General features: G+C 57.8%; 3 protein-coding genes across 3 annotated transcripts; all 3 read left to right on the top strand.

Moving 5' to 3' along the window:
* Positions 1–2,279: 2,279 nt before the first annotated feature.
* Positions 2,280–2,990, top strand: LMJF_35_3990 (conserved hypothetical protein; the record flags this gene model as incomplete). Its single annotated transcript, XM_003722746.1, has 1 exon — positions 2,280–2,990. The coding sequence occupies one exon, from the start codon at positions 2,280–2,282 to the stop codon at positions 2,988–2,990; it is 711 nt and encodes a 236-aa protein (XP_003722794.1).
* A 2,428-nt stretch (positions 2,991–5,418) lies between these two features.
* Positions 5,419–9,450, top strand: LMJF_35_4000 (putative protein kinase; the record flags this gene model as incomplete). The annotated part of the gene is made up of 1 exon (XM_003722747.1): positions 5,419–9,450. The coding sequence occupies one exon, from the start codon at positions 5,419–5,421 to the stop codon at positions 9,448–9,450; it is 4,032 nt and encodes a 1,343-aa protein (XP_003722795.1).
* A 1,704-nt stretch (positions 9,451–11,154) lies between these two features.
* On the top strand, positions 11,155–12,270 carry LMJF_35_4010 (protein kinase A catalytic subunit; the record flags this gene model as incomplete). Its single annotated transcript, XM_003722748.1, has 1 exon — positions 11,155–12,270. One exon carries the CDS (start codon positions 11,155–11,157, stop codon positions 12,268–12,270), a length of 1,116 nt encoding a protein of 371 aa, XP_003722796.1.
* Between the last annotated feature and the right edge of the window lie 3,831 nt (positions 12,271–16,101).

Genomic DNA, 16,101 nt, shown 5'->3' on the forward strand with positions numbered 1-16,101 from the left:
CTCAGGTTTTAATCTCCTTTTTTCTCGGGTGTCATTGCATTCCTTCCACTCTGGTGCTCACCGTGTCAGCTTTGCGGTAGGTTTTGCTCGTCCTCCTTGCCTTCCCCCGCTCCTCCTCCCTGACGCACGCGCCTCCCGAGCGCCCTCTTGTTCTGTCTGCGCCGCTGCCTGCTCTTTTTTTTTTCTGCTTTCTGCTCTTCGCCGCATTATGCATCGTCGTATTATTATCATTTTGTGTTCCTAAATTTTTTTCCGTCGCTTGCAAGATCCTGCGCGTGCGCGCATGCTCGCTTCGCGTCTCCACCGGGTTGGATTGTTTGGTGCTCTTGTGTCTCTGCAATCTTCAGCGTAGCGGCGCTGTAAGTGTGGGCGCGTCGTTACGGGCACATCTTGGATCTCGGCAGTCGCTACATCCATTCAACACGCGTGCATCTTTCCTCTTCGACACGAAGCGCGCTTGTGTGCGATGGCCTTATTTTGTTTGTTGTTTTTTCTTGTTTTTTGTTTGTTTTTTCCGTTTCTTTTCGTTTTCTACTTCATATGTATGTTTCTCTCATCAATGTGCGCGTCTTTGCCCATGTGTGCGTGTGTGCTTCCGGAAGCGCACAGGTATGTAGACACCATCTCGTGCGTTTGTTCGCTTGTTTGTTGTGCGTTTTGTTACTATATTTTAGACTTTGTTGTTTATCGTTTCTTTTGTGTGGCGTCGCTCCCTCTTTTGTTTTCCGTGTTGTTGCTGTTTTGCATGTATGTGCATCCTCCCAACAACATTTTCTGCCCCTTTTCGCTTGCGTGTGTGTGCTATCTTTCTCTCGCTGCGTGCGTGTGTGTGCGTATAGGAATGGCAACATGTTGAGTGTTGAATGTACCCGCTGACATAGGCACACCACACACACGCACACACACATGCTCTCGCATAGTCGCAGGACAGTCTGTTGTGAGCTCCGTGGCAACGAAAAGAGCGACATACACAGCTAGGAGGAGGGGAGAGTTACAAGAGGGCGGGGGGGGCGTGTAGGCAGATAGAGGACGGGCGGCGCAGCCAAACAAGCATAAGACGAGGGGTGAGTTGAAGTAAGCCAGCTCACGGCGCTTGAATCCCTCATTTCCATTGCTGTTGCCGCGCCGATCACTCTTCCGCCTTTGCCTTCTGAGCGTATACGTCTCTGTGTCTCCCCTCTATCCTTGCTTCTTCTCTCTCGTTGTTCGGTCTGACTTTTACTTTCTCTCTTCTCCTAGTCTGCGTGCTTATGCGACTGTTCTCGTGCTTTCGGCTCGGTGAGACCGACGTGGACACGTTGCGTATCTGCAGCAGGGTGCACTTAAACGGGAAAACACCTGATACACACACAAACCTTGTATAAGCTTGCACAACGACGTGTAGGTGTGGTATTCGGCACGCTCCTCAGGGTGTGTGAGGGCACGCGCTTCCAGTGGATACGAGAGTACCCTCAGGCGAAGGGATCGATGCGCGCGTGCAGAGGCGCTTGCGCGTTCTGCGACGTCAGTCGTCGATGACCGGGTGCTGTCCTCATGGAGCGAGGAAATCTGCTTCGCAGTTCACCACACTGCTGTATTTCCCCGCTTGTCAACCTAGGCGACGCGGAGCGCAGAGCAACGCGAACGAAGTCAATGCAGCTGTGTAGTGTGCGGGCCCTTCACTTCTACTCCGTGTTTTATTTCCCTTCTCTGTCATCTACCTCCTCTTCTCGCCCATCGCCTGTGGCTGGGCCGTCGTCAACACGCTCTTCAGCGTGTGTTTAGGCGCGTTGGCGTGTGTGCTCTCTGAGGTGGGCACGACTCCTCCATTTCGAACGCGCACCGTCTCTGCGAACAGCGCCACCTCACGCGACGAGAGCCTTTCATCGCTAACACAGTCATAGCTGTCTCGTATATCGTTCGCTCAAATGGAAGTGGTGTGCTCGGCACTCGCGGGCATCTTCGCACGCCTGCTCTGCCATCCACTGGATACAATCAAGACAATCACCTTCACTGGCTTTGCTGGCGACCACTTCGCGTCACCTGCCACTGCTGCGTCATCACGCACGCCGGCGCCGACCGCGTCGTTTCTTCAATCGGCGCGCTCCATCTGGGCCAGGGAGGGCGTCGCCGGTTTTTATCGTGGGGTCGGGGTAGCTGCCCTCGGCTCTGCACCAGGCGTTGCCCTCTACCTCAGCACCTACGACTGGTGCAGCACGGCGTGGAAGGCGTTCGGCGACGGAGCTGCTGGCGCCGCAGGGTGGGCCGGGACAGGTGAAAGCTCCCCGGTGCCGGGTGTGATGAACGCCACACTGCAGCCACTGCGAGCCGCCGCTGCCGCCACGCCGTCCAGCGTGCGCTTCTTCGTGTGCGGACTGGCAGCTGAGACGGTGAGCTGCGTTGTATGGGTGCCGATCGACGTGGCAAAGGAAAGGCTTCAGTCGCAGCCGCCATCGCTGAAGGGCCGCTACACGAGCAGCCTTGATGCACTGCAGCGTATTTTAGTGAATGAAGGGGCCAGGGGACTCTACAAGGGATACGCCTCCACTCTCTCCAGCTTCGGCCCGTTTTCGGCCGTGTACTTCGTATTTTACGAGTACTTCACCAATATGCTGGCAGGGCTGTACACCGCGGCCTCAGCTGCGCCAACGCAGGGTGACCGGAACGGCGGCAGCGGAAAAGAGCGTTTCTCTTTGGCCACGTTTGCGGTGGCGCTCGGAGCTGGCGCTGGTGGCAATACAGTGGCGTCCCTACTCACGAATCCGTTGGAGCTGGTGAAGACACGGATACAGGTGCAGCGGGCCGTGCTGCATCGAAGAGATGGGGGTGCCTCTACCCCGGCCCTGTTTTCATACCATTATCGGGGCCTGCGGGAGGGGCTCGCAGCACTAGCAAAGGAGAAAGGGATATGGGCGCTATGGAAGGGCGTGGGCAGTCGCATCGCCTACACCGCACCGAACGCGGCGTTGACCATGGGTTTCTTTGAGTTTTTGAAGACAACACTGATGTGAAGGACGGGCGCGCACCGGCGTGCACCATTGCCGCACGTAGTTGCCATCACTGTGACGCGCGAGGAGGTGTGGACGCCACCACTTTCCCCGCATGCATCACCACTGGGTATGTGCTTCTGTTTTTTCTTTGCGTTTCCCTTCGCGCTGGTATCGTCTGCTCATTCGTCGTATTTGTGTTTCTTTTTTTTTTGTTTCCACACTACATTGGCTAACGCACGCTCGTTTCTATCAATCAATATGCACAGGTATGTGTGGCCTCGTCGTTGACCGTGGCTCTTCCCTCTTCTCTCGATGCCGTAACGCCGTGCGGGGCGAATTCCTTTCGTTGCGTGGTCCTTCGAAACCTCACCTTTGTGTGAGCGTGGGTGCGTCTGTGGCGGGGCGAGCAGCCTTTTATCGTTTTGCTCCTGGTCGTTGGAAATACAGGGCGAGAATGAGAGAGCGAGAAGGGCTCCACGCGCTTCTGCAGTGGAGTCCGTTTCTCTCTTTTGGTAGCTTCAGCACGTCCAGCGTCGTCCTCAGCGAAGGAGTCTTATGGTGATGGTGTAGACCTGACTCTCAGTATCTTCGCCCAAAACGCGACTTTCGCCAGGTTGCTGCCGCATGCAGTCGGTCGTTGGTTCTCTCTCCGCGTCGCGGGCGTATGGTGAGCTCGGCGGCCGACGAGCGGTCCCTGTTGGAGCCGCCCGCCCTCTCTGACCGCGGTGTCCATTGCGCCTACTCTTTGCTACTAGATGGCCGTGAGGCGGGATGCCAACAAAACTCAAACTCCGATGCTGCTGTTGGGACTCCATCGTTGAAAGGCGCACCATCCGTCAACAATTGGCGCACCCCCAAAAAAAACCCTTCTCCGGGCTGTCCGTGTTCTTAGACCACAGCACACACACACACACACACAACAAACAAACAAACAAGCAAAGGAACAGTGGCGTGAGCGATGGGTGCGCATGGATGGTGAAGTATACGAGCTGTCGGTTTCCCTTCTCTCTTTCCTCTTCTACACACTCCTTCTGTCTCCGCCCCCTCTTCACGCGTTTCTCTTGCTCTTGCCGAATCCTGTTTCACCATTTACCCCACGCACCGTGCTATGAACGCTCACCTTATTTTCACAACCACTGTGCTCTCTCTATCCCTGAAAGAACACCAGCAGCCAACACACGCGCGTAGCTCTTTCTCGCGCTGTTTGCATCCTTGTGTGCTTTCCCGTCACCATTGCGCCTACCCACGGCACTCCCCCGCCCTTCTTGTGCAAGCACGGGTGCGTGTCCACCTATGCTTTTTTCCGCGTGCCTGAAGTCCATTTACACGGCAGGCAACAACTCCCAGCGACCCTTTTTCGTGCGAAAGGGACGGCGTCAACTGCAAGAACAGTAACAGCATCCGAGGTGGCGACATCGTCAGCGTTGTTGCCATCTGCCTTTCAGGCGGCGCACCCGTTAAACCATCGCTACGCACAGAGAGACGAATCTGAACAACAACACGAGGGGAACGTGAAAAACCGACAACAACAACGGGCATCGAAGGAAGTGTGCGCATTCAATCGGGCTGATTGCTTTGCAGACACCATCAACGCCTTTCCTCCACAGTCGTCTTTGTCGCTGTTGTCGTCTCTCTGCCTTGCGTCTTCTTCGGTTACATTTTTTTTATTCTGCTCGGTTGTTATTGTTCTGTCCGACGGGGACGACGTCGGTTGTCATCTCCTCCTCCTCTCCCTCCCAGCTTCTCTTTTCGTTTATGCCACCCCTCTCTCGCTATAGACTCCTTGAAGTTGCGCCCCCTTTCGGCTTTCCAACGCTTCGTCGTTTTTTTCGTTTTCCCTTTTTTTGCGGCTGCCTGCTGCCGTGCATTTTGCATCTCCACTCATATCTTCATCATTTCGGCAGTGCGCAATAGTGTGTGTGTGTGTGCCTAACTGTGTGTTCGAGGGAGGGGGACGACATCACAACAGCGTGCAGGCGCCCTGTTGCCCACGTGACTTCCTCTCCATGTTGATAGCCGCGGTGCTTCTCTTGTTCTCTCCTATTATCTGTTTCCCCAACCCTTGTGCCCTTTACTTTTCACTTGCTTTTCTTTTCACGTGTTGCCTTTGCCGAAGCAGTCGCACTCCTACACGCACACACCCGAGCATACGTTTCCGAACCCCCTCTCTCTGTCTCGTTTCTCATCTTTTTGAGCGCCGGAGATGAGCTTCAACAACCCGCTCGAGTCGCTGCTACGGAGCATTATTCAAGGCAGTGGCCGTGGTGAAGGCGGCGGAGGCGACGGCAGCGGCCAACCCACCATGGTTACCTTCAGCACCGACGATGCTTCAGGTATGTACCCGCTCTCCATGCTGCAAGCCATGGGGCCGAGCCTAGTGCTCAGCCGTGGCCCCGGTGTCAGTGTGTCTGCAGGTCCGACTCGTCGCGGTGCTGAGGCCTCACCGGCGATGCCAGACGCGCAGTCTGCCTCACCCGGCAGCGTGTACAGCGGCGGCGTGCCGCCCATGGTGTGGATACAGCGGGAGCAGCAGCGCATCCCGCTTCAGTTCTCCGCAACCGGCAGCCCCAATCTAGACGGGACGCGGCTGCGCGAGGAGGGCAACGAGGCCTTCAAGGCAGGCCGGTACCACGAGGCGATTCGCTACTACACCCAGGCGATCGAGGTCGATCCGGACTCAGAGTTCCTCTACACCAACCGCTCCTTTGCCTACTTCAATATCAAAGAGTTCGAGAAGTCCGCCGCTGACGCGGCGAAGGCGGTAGAGATTAACGCGAACTTCTTCAAGGGGCACTACCGGCTGGGGCTGGCGCAGATGAGTTTAAACGACTTTGGTCATGCCATGGAGAGTCTGCGCAAGGCCTGGGCGCTCGCGCCCAGTGAGAACAAAGAGGCTATTCGGGTAGCCATGGCGAAATGCGAGTCCAAGATGGCGCGAGCGCCGGTGACGCCGCTGCTGATGAGTCCTGGCGATTCTTCGTCCGTGCCCTACACCGAGACCGGGGTCAGCTCGCGCTCCTCGTGGCCGACGGCTCCGGTGCGTCCCACAGATGCGCAGCCTGCACTCGGCAGCACTAGCGTGGACTTCTGCGAGCTGCAGGCAGAGATACGGCACGCGGCGACCTTGCGGGACCAGGCGGCCCAGTATGCGGACACGTACAGAGCGCAGGACGCCATTGTAGAGTGCAGCAAGCGGTCCGACAAGATCAAGTCCCTCATGAGCATCGCCACCTCCAGCGAGCTCTCTGCCCTCTCCAAGGAGGCGGACGAGAAACAGTCGCAGCTGCGTCGTGCTGTGCGCGACCAGGATAGCAACGCTTATCACAAAGCGCGGTGTGACCGAGATGCTACACTCAGCAAGCTGTGGGACACGGCTGCACAGGCTGGGATGGCGATTGCGCAGCTCAAGAAAATTGCCAAGGAGGAGCAGAACTTTTTCAGCCGATTTGGTCCGGCTTCCAACCGCGCGCTGTCCAACGTCCCGACGGAAGGGACGAGCGACACATTAACGGCCGTGGCGGCGCCTGTAGTAGCTGAGTCGCCGCCCGCCTCGGCACCGGTGCCGCCAAACGAAGCTCCGGCCGATGCCGGCGCCCCAGGCACGTCCCTGTCTCGTGCTTCTTGTATTTCCCCAGGAAGCTCCACACCGACCGCCGAGGCGGTGGCGCCGCACCAGCCCTTGACAACGCAGAGGGCCGGCGAACATCATTTTACTCAGAGCTCCACCACCGCCGGCGCTGAGCTTGACCAGCTGCTGCGGCGCCGTGTCGAGATCAACGAGGCGGTGCGAAAGGCACAGAAGTGCTTCGCCGCCACCGACGCCGCCGGGCAGGCGTTCTTGCACTCATTGAAGGCGGAAGCGGAGGCGATGAAGGAGGTGCGTTCTCTCCTTGCTGAGGCAGTGGAGCTCGATACCCAGCTGGAGACCCACGCGCGTCAGGTGGCGCAGTCCACAACGAAGGAGCTTTCCGATGTGCGGTTGCAGGCGCTGGACCAGATGAGCAGCATTGTCGAGCGCGTCAAAGCAGACAAGGAGGCCTTCGTCAAGACAATGCGCGAGGGCGACGGTCTGTTGGAGGAGGAGGCGAAGCTCGAGCAACAGCGCCTCTTGCACGAGCGCCAGCGCATTCAGCTGCAGGCCGAAATTGAATGGTTCAAGATTCGGGATGAGCCAGAGAATAAGATCGAATGCTTGCAGGTGCAGGTGAAGCGACTGCACCAGCGTATCGCTGCTATTCACGAGAAGCAGAAGGCTGTGCAGACGCGCATCATGGAGCTGGTAGAGCAGGATCACCCGGAGCTGGCGTGGAAGTCGATGGCGAACGGTTCACGAATCTTGCGGCTGGTAAAAGGCAGCGGACTCTGGCAGAATCTTTCCTTCTCCGACTTCCAGGTTTTGTCGACGCTGTCGTCTACTGTGAACAGCAAGGTATACCACGCGTTACGCCGCGGCGAGCACGTCGCCGTGAAGGAGATCTCCATCGACGACGATGCGGCGCGCCGACGCTTCCAGCGAGAGGTAAATATCGTCTCCACTTGCAACCACCCCAACATCATCCGTATCAAAGGCGTCTTCTTCGACGGACCCTTTGCCTATATCCTCTTACCCTACTACCACCGTGGCAGCCTGCGGGCGTTGCTGTCGAAGCAGGAGCCCATGTCGTGGGTGGCGGTGCAGGACATGCTCCGTCAACTCGCCAGCGGCGTCGCCTACCTGCACGAGCACGGCATTGTCCACGGTGACCTGAAGCCGTCCAACGTGCTCATTGCGGATGACGGGCGGCCTGTCATCTCCGACTTTGGCATTGCCAAAGACCACGGCGCCCTCGGCGTTGCTGACATGACGCTGACAAACACCGTGACGAACACCAGCAACGGTTACAACAGCATCGTGGGCACGATACAGTATATGGCACCCGAGCAGCTGCTGTGCGAGACGGGCTCGCACACGGCGAAGTCCACGGGCATGTCAGACATGTGGGCGCTCGGGTTCACGATGCTGGAGGTGGCGCTAGAAAACGCGTTTTTTCATGATGCCTCACTGGGGAAGCCGAGTTTGCCGCTGCTGCTACCAGAGCAGAAGCGGATCGATGTGCCGGCCAAGGCCGTCGGCGGTGACGAGAAGCTAGCCGAGACAATTGCGTCGGTGCTCGTGGCCGACCCGGCAAACCGGGCGACCGCCTACGACCTGCTAGCGCACCCGTACTTCAGCTCAACGCTCAGCTCCATGAACAGCAACCAAAACAGCAGTGCGCTGGCCAAGAGCGACGAGCGCATCGACGCCGTTCGCTCGTACATCTACGCTGTTCGTCGAAGCCATCAACAGAAGGTGCTGGTGTCGGTCTCGCGCAACCACATGGTGGAGTCCGTGCGCGACATCTTCCAGCGCCTCGACAACGATGACCTGCTCTCTCCCATCATGGTTGTCTTCCAGGGCGAGGCCGGCATCGACGAGGGCGCTCTGACGACGGAGATGCTGAACCTCTTTTACGAACAGCTGATCCTAGTGAAGAAGGCTCTCGTGTGTGCAGCCTCTGAGGAGGCGGGCGCCGCATCTCCGCATCCCGCAGGCTCCCTTGTATCATCCAGCACGGCAGCTGCTTCGGCGAGCGCGCCAAACGAGCCAGGCATTCACTCTGTCCTCTTCTCCACCGTTCCGTACCTCCCCGCGCCGGATGCGGACGGCATTGCGCCGGACCTGTTCGTGCTGCTCGGCAAGGTGCTCCTCAAGAGCATCATCGAAAACCGCCAGATCCCACTACAGCTGAGCTCTTCTGTGCTCAAGTTCCTCTCCGGCGCCGAGCCTTCGTTCGTGGACTTGGAGGAGTATGACCCGAGCATTGCAAGCACGCTGAAGCGACTGCGTCTCTTGTCCGCTGCCGACCTCGAGGACGCCGGGCTCGACTTTTCCTACTTCACCCACGAGTTCTTGAAGGCGCAGGCGGACGGCCGGTACACAACGGACTCGCCCCTCACACCCGAGAGTGTGAGCGACTACATCAGCCTTCGTGAGAAGTTCGACCTGGTGGAGCGTCGGCGCACGGCGTTGGAGGCGATGCGGAAAGGATTCTACTGCGAACCGTCTCTCGACCACCACCTCAAGCTCCTCTCTCCCTCGGACTTGCTGCTACTTCTGTGCGGCCAGCTGCACGTCTCAGCGCAGGTCATAGTTGACGCGTTGGAGTTCCAAGGCTTCGGCCGCAACTCCAACACGCCCAAGTACCTGAAGGAGGTTTTGCTGGACATGTCGCAGAACAATCTACGACGCTTCCTACAGCTGTGCACGGCGACGGCGGCCGTGCCGGTGAGCGGGGCCATGAAGAAGATCAAAGTGCTGCGCTGCGCTGACGAGGGGCGACTGCCAGTCGGCCACGGCTGCACAAATCAGCTGGACCTCCCTGATTACAACGACAAGCAGATTATCAAGGAGAAGCTGGAGATTGCCTTGGCGCATGCCAGTGACGGCTTTCACGTTGTCTAACGTCACGGCGGCGCGAGAGCTGGAGGGATGAGCAGGGGCAGGTAACGGTGCCCACGACGGTGTGCAACAACCGTGCGCACTTCACTTGTCGCGCTTTGCCTTCTACATATGAAGCAGCGAACAAGGTCCTTCGTGCTGCCGCGACTACTATAAATGGCGACAACAACTTTAACTATTACTACGGCTACGACTATCTTCTCAAGCTTGTTTTGCAGCACTTTTTCTTTCTCGCGAGAGCAACTAATCTCTGGTGCGAACGCTTCGATGGACGGTTTCCCCTTCTCGCCCTCTTCGTGATCTGGCAGTGTGTCGTTGACGGGAATCATGGGCGTCTAGGACACTTTTTCCCATCCTCTTGCCCGAGACGACGACAAAGGTGGTGCCGTTTCAGGAAGGAACAAGAAAGGAGAAACAGTTGCATGCCATCCTCGCCTTATTCCTCAACTGACCGCATTAATCGCTCTACCTGTCTTGTGTGACTCGTCTTGCTTTTCCGCTCCCCACCCGTGCCGATGTCTGCATGCATGCTTTTGTGGCCGTAGCGACCGGCGCGGGGCGCATACCCGTCACGGCGTTGACGTTGTTATGAGGGCGGGGAGGGGTGAACTGCACGGCAGCTGCACTCACAAAAGGAAAGGAAACAGAGCGAAAAAACCAACAAACAAGCATGCAAGCAAATACACATACACACACAGAGAGAGAGAGAGAGAAAGACATCCGCACGCACACACACAAACACACGGCTTTCAGTGGTGCGTCATCGGCTTGTTACTGGAGTCCCGTCTGCGACAAGCTGAGAAAGAGCGAGCAATAGAGAGAGGGATGCGTGCAGCCTTTTTCAAGAGGCTTTCGCCCACATCTCTGCTTTTTGTTATGCTCGCTGCCGTTCTTTCATCACCTCCTCTCTCTCATGACGGTCACCTGCGAGAGGGGGAGCTAGGCAGTTTTCAACAGCGCCACCCAAACGACGCGTGCCTCTGTGTGTTGGTGCAGCACTGCGCGCAGCACGAACTGACTGCAGGGCGCGAGCATGATGTCCCGTAGAGGGATGCCTTTGGCTCCTTTGCACCGTTCTCTTCGCGAAGAGCTCGCTTCTCCCGCCCACCGTCCATCATGTCATCTTGCCGCCCTTTCTCTCTTTCCACCTTCTTGGGCCTCCTTGCATTCCCTCCGTCATTTCCACTCCGAGAATGGCCACAGAGCTCACCACGGCTTCGCAGGGACCTGCTTGCTTCCGCATACACAATCGTGAGGTCATTCGCGGTCTTTCCCCCCTCCTCCTTTCCTTGTACTTCGTTCTGTACCTCTTTCCTTGTTTCCTCTTGAGTGTTTCACCCATCACTTGTGAGTGCACTCTGCCGTGCGCTTGCTCCTCTCTGCTACTTGTTGCTTTTTCTCTTCGCGGGTGCTTGTGTGTCCTTCTCCATCCTCTCTCCTCTTCCATCTCCTACTCTACGCCCCCCCCCCCCACCTCTACTGAAGCCTGTGGTCGCCGTGGTTTGATTTGTATACATACGACACCGCGACCCGCGTACATCCATCGAGAACACTCACTCGAACACCGAAGTCCGAGTTTCACCGGACCTTAGCATTGCTCGTTTTTTCCCTCCGACGAACGCAAGAGCCCATTCCACTGCCGTGAGGGCAGGCTAGAGAACAAGGACCTGTGTCTGCGTGTGTTCGTACTAAGGTGCAGAGCACAAGATGTCGTCTGCTGCCAAGGACAGTTATCCGGCGGAGTCGTCGGGCCACCTCAACAACGAGAAGGCGCAGCTGTCGAAGATTCCCTCCAGTCATCCAGACCCCTCGAAGGTGACTGTCGCGCCAAACGTCAAGGCCGCTTATTACTTCGCAAAGCCAGACACCTCCAGCTGGAAACTCTCAGATTTCGAACTGAAGAACACGCTCGGCACCGGTTCCTTCGGCCGCGTGCGCATCGCCCACCGCAAGGGCACGGAGGAGTACTACGCGATCAAGTGCCTGAGAAAGCGCGAGATCATCAAGATGAAGCAGCAGCAGCACGTTGCGCAGGAAAAGGGGATCCTAATGGAGCTGTGTCACCCGTTCATCGTGAACATGATGTGCTCCTTCCAGGACGAGAAGAAGGTGTACTTTCTGCTGGAGTTTGTCATGGGCGGCGAGATGTTCACGCACCTGCGCACTGCCGGGCGGTTCCCGAATGACGTTGCGAAGTTCTACCACGCGGAGCTGGTGCTTGCGTTCGAGTATCTGCACTCGCTGGACGTGATCTACCGCGATCTGAAGCCGGAGAATCTGCTGCTGGACAACAAGGGGCATGTGAAGATGACGGACTTTGGGTTTGCGAAGAAGGTGCCGGACCGGACGTTCACGCTGTGCGGGACACCGGAGTACCTTGCGCCGGAGGTGATCCAGAGCAAGGGCCACGGGAAGGCGGTGGACTGGTGGACGATGGGCGTGCTGCTGTACGAATTCATTGCCGGATACCCGCCGTTCTACGACGACACGCCGTTCCGGATTTACGAGAAGATCCTTGCTGGGCGGCTGAAGTTCCCGAACTGGTTTGACGGCCGCGCGCGCGACCTCGTGAAGGGGCTGCTGCAGACGGACCATACGAAGCGCCTGGGGACGCTGAAAGGCGGGCCGGCGGACGTGAAGAACCATCCGTACTTCCACGGTGCGAACTGGGACAAGCTGTACGCACGTTACTACCCCGCGCCGATCCCTGTGCGGGTGAAGAGCCCTGGCGACACGAGCAACTTCGAGAAGTACCCGGACAGCCCGGTCGACCGCACGCCTGCGCTGACATCGGCGCAGCAGGCCGAATTCAATGGCTTTTAGCACCCCCCCCCCACTGCTTGCCGGGACAGTAGCGAGACGGGTGCTCGGAGCAGGGGTGCCGTTTGTTTGTTGCGCCTCCAGTATCTCCGTGCACATTCAAACAACTCCACCGCCTGCCCAACTTGTTCGCGTCTTTGGACGTCTCGCTGCGAGAGTGTGTGTAGGGCCTTGTTCTCCTTCCATTCATACACATCCTACGGCAACTCCCTCTTGGTGTGCACAAAGGCTGCTGCTGATGTTGTCACGATGTAAATCAAAGCCGGTAACAACAAAACAAAACAAAAAGCACACCACACACACACACGGTCGCGCGTTGATGACGGCTCTTTCCCTTCTCCCTCTTCCTCTTGTGCACCGTATGCTGGTTGGCCCTCGTTGTTGCGTTCTCTCTGTGCTCTTCGCCCTCCCTCCCTCCCTCCCTCCCCCACATTTTTTTTTTAGATGCGCATCGTGGACGTCTACGTTGTTGATCGACTCGTGTCTCTAGTAAGTTTTCTGTCCTCTTTTTGTCTCAGTGTGCACTTCAACGCATCAATGCCTGGCAGGCCGTGAACGGACTCTCTGGATGACGCGAAAATCTTGCGACAAGCAAGCTGCGACTCCTCCATTTTACGAAGCTTCCTCACTCGCTGTCGACAGATGGTGTGGCACAGATAGACATGGGATGGGGCGCATCCGTGACGCGTTGCGATACGAATAGACCCATAGATACAGCAACAAGAGGCTGTGGCCGCCTCGCGTGCAGCTGTTGCGCCGAATGTGAAGCAGCGGAGCTGGTGCTCAGCCTGCCGCGGGGACGACTGGGCTGACGAGGACGCAGAGGAGCCGGTGCCGCTGTTGCTACGGGGGCGCACTCCCTCCGCATGGCACCCGGCGCGGGCCCCGCAGCGGTGGGGGGAGGGCATGCTGCGACGTATCTGGGCGCGAGTGCTGGCGCTGCCGGCCCGTCGCGTGCGCCTCTCATTTCGGTCTGCCTGTGGCCATTGCGGATGGGAGCACGACGGCCAAGTGGGCAGGCTTGCCGGATCGGCAGTGACAGAGGAGCCGGCGCCGACTGCGTGGATCACACGCCTGGTCGCCGGCCCCAGACGCCCGGCCGACATCGCCCGAAGCCGCCATACACGATGCGGCGCGCTGAGACAAGAGGTGCTTGGCGGCAGCCGTCCCACACCAGATGGACAGGGATGCTGAGCTCACGAGACGGCAGGCGACCATCCTCGCCCAGGTCCGCCACGGGCACCCCGTCCGTGCACTGGAGATCGCTGCAGCGGCGGGTGCCTGGCAGCGACAAGGCGGTGCGCGGATGGCGTGGTGCCCGGTATGCTGCGCGAGATTCGCGGATCGCCCGACGCTCGAAGCACACCTCGCCTCACGTGGTGAGCGTGCACGCCACCCCGGCACGCCCCAGTGGCACCGACGGGGATGGAGAAGACGAAGAGAGCGAGCCCCTTCCCCTCCACAGACAACAGCGCCGTCCTGAAGCAGGCCCCATGGCCCGAAAATGCGGGCGCTGTGCGCACGCGCTGCCAACCGTTGCTGGCTTGGTGTGTCACGTCGAAAGAAAGAGTGCGGAGGTGAGAGAGCAAGAGCGATGGACGGAAAGGGCGCGAAGGAATCCCATAGCAGTGAGCCCCGCAGCGCATGTGCGCACAACATGTGGCATCTTCGGCATCTGTCCAGCGCTGCACTGATGAGGCACAGATGCCGGAGACATCACGAGAGCAGCCCGAGTTGCACCATCGGGTCCTCCAGACTCCCCATGCGGAGGGTCTCCATATTATCGGATGCCGCCGCGTGAAGCGGCCGAGGGCGAGGCATGGCACACAGGCAGGGGGTGCGCAGGGCCACCGAGGACCCTGACCTGAGGCTGGCCAACGCCCTCCTCGAGCTCATCCGGCATGTCGCCTTGACCACCCCCCTATTACCCGCACGGCAGACGCCACCGTCTCCGCCCTCGAGCAGGAGCCTGGGCGCGGCCCGCGTTGGATCAGGCCATGCAGCTCACCCATGTCCGTGGGGCGCCTGCCACGCAGCACGCACCCGAGGGATGGATGAGGAAGGACAGGGAGAGTCTGTGCGGCGCATGGTCCGATGCGAAGGCAGGCAGCTCGTCCTAGACGCCCAGGATGCAGCCGCACCCCCCCTCCCTCCCCTCCCTCTACAGTGACGAGTGGGCTGTGGTTGTATGCGTCTCTTGGAGGACTCGCTCGTGGTGGAGTCACGCACGTTGAAATCGTTTTTTTTTTCTCCATCCACAAGCTGTTCGATCTTGTTCTTGTGGTGACTTCCGCTCACAGTTGCGTCATCGTTGTACATGCTCATCACTACATATGTACATATGCGTGCCTTTTCCCCTTCTTCGGATGTTTTTTTTTCTTGTTCGTGTGTGTGTGTGTGCTTCTGCGTGCTGGCGCGAGTCTTTTTTTTCGTTAGGCTGTGGGCGGTGGATCCCGTTGTGATGTTGTTGTTGGGAGGAAGGCCTTCCGAGCGTCCCCGCACTTTTTTGTTCTCTTCCCCCTTTTTCCTCCACGTCGCTCTTCCTTTTGTATTCTCGATGCGCGGTTGTGGGCGTTTTCCGGCGATGGTGTTCTCTACAGGGGGGCCACTTCCCACTTCGGCCGTTGAGAATGGGGAGACGCTTGCACTGGAGACAGGCAAGGAGGGAGACGAAATAGCGAAAAAAAAAGAACAGATGTAGGGGGAGTAATGAGGCGGCAGGGATTCCACGAACGGAAAAAAACGGTGTAAGCGGAGTCTACGCTTCCAACTTCTCTGGCCGTGCCGAATACGAGGCAGCGTTGTCCTAATCTATCAGGAACTGCTGCTTCTAAATGAGCGAACGCACGAAGACAAACCGTTTCCTTTTTTTTCCTTTTTTATTCTGTCGCGTGCGCTTAGAGTCCCTCAAAAGGCGCATGCTGGCTTTCTGGAAGCAAGCGCCATGCAGTGCGTTACTAAGAGAGGTGAATGGGAACCGCGTGCGACGCAGAACATTTCAAGGCTTAGACTGCACGAATAGGCAAATCATGTAGGGAAGGGCTGAAGAAAACAGAGCGGCTGCGTGTCCGCTGCAACTTTTAGACGTTTGTTTCATCATTATTATTATTGCTCAGCCCTCTGGTCTGGCTTACTGTTTTTTTTTTTGCCTTTTCTCGCCCCACCCCTCCCCCTCTCGTTGTCCAAGCCAATCCTCCCTCGTGTTTATTTCTACTGGACGCATCAAACCGCAGCGCTTCTTTGTGTGCCTCTCTTTATTTTTTTTTTTGCCTGCCCTCTTCTTTCCCCATATATTGTTCTTATTATCCTCTCACCCTCTCGCTCTCTCCGACTCTCTCTCTCTCTCTCTCTCTCTCTGTGTCTCGCTTCTCTCTACTGTCGATCTCTTCTCGTTCTTCTTTTTCGCATGCGTGGCGTGCCTGTGTGCGCCTGTGTGCGTGTGTTCTACCTATATACATGTATGTTGTACTTTACTTGGCGTGGCATGGCGGAAACGAACCAGGAGTAAAGGGCGGGGGTAGCGGAAAACGGAGGAGAGCTTAGGTATTTACCTTTTTGGAGTGTGTGAGCAAGCATATGAGAAGGTGTGTGCGTGTGTGTTTGTTTGTCAGAGCGTGTGCTTGATTGGCCGTGCGTGAGAGTGCGTGTCTTTGTGCTATTTGCGTGCACGCTGCCATCAGCCTATGTCTCATCTCTCTATCTCTTCCCGTCTGCGTGTCGTGCGCGCGTGTGCTTCCGGCTTACGGACTCCATCTCCTCTGTCCCATGCTGCTGCTCCTGTCGTTGCTGTTTACAGTTTGGCTTGCTGGATTTTTTTTTTGTTTCGCTTTTTCT

This window comes from Leishmania major, chromosome 35 (assembly GCF_000002725.2).
Source record: "Leishmania major strain Friedlin complete genome, chromosome 35".
NCBI classification, from domain to species: Eukaryota; Euglenozoa; class Kinetoplastea; order Trypanosomatida; family Trypanosomatidae; genus Leishmania; species Leishmania major.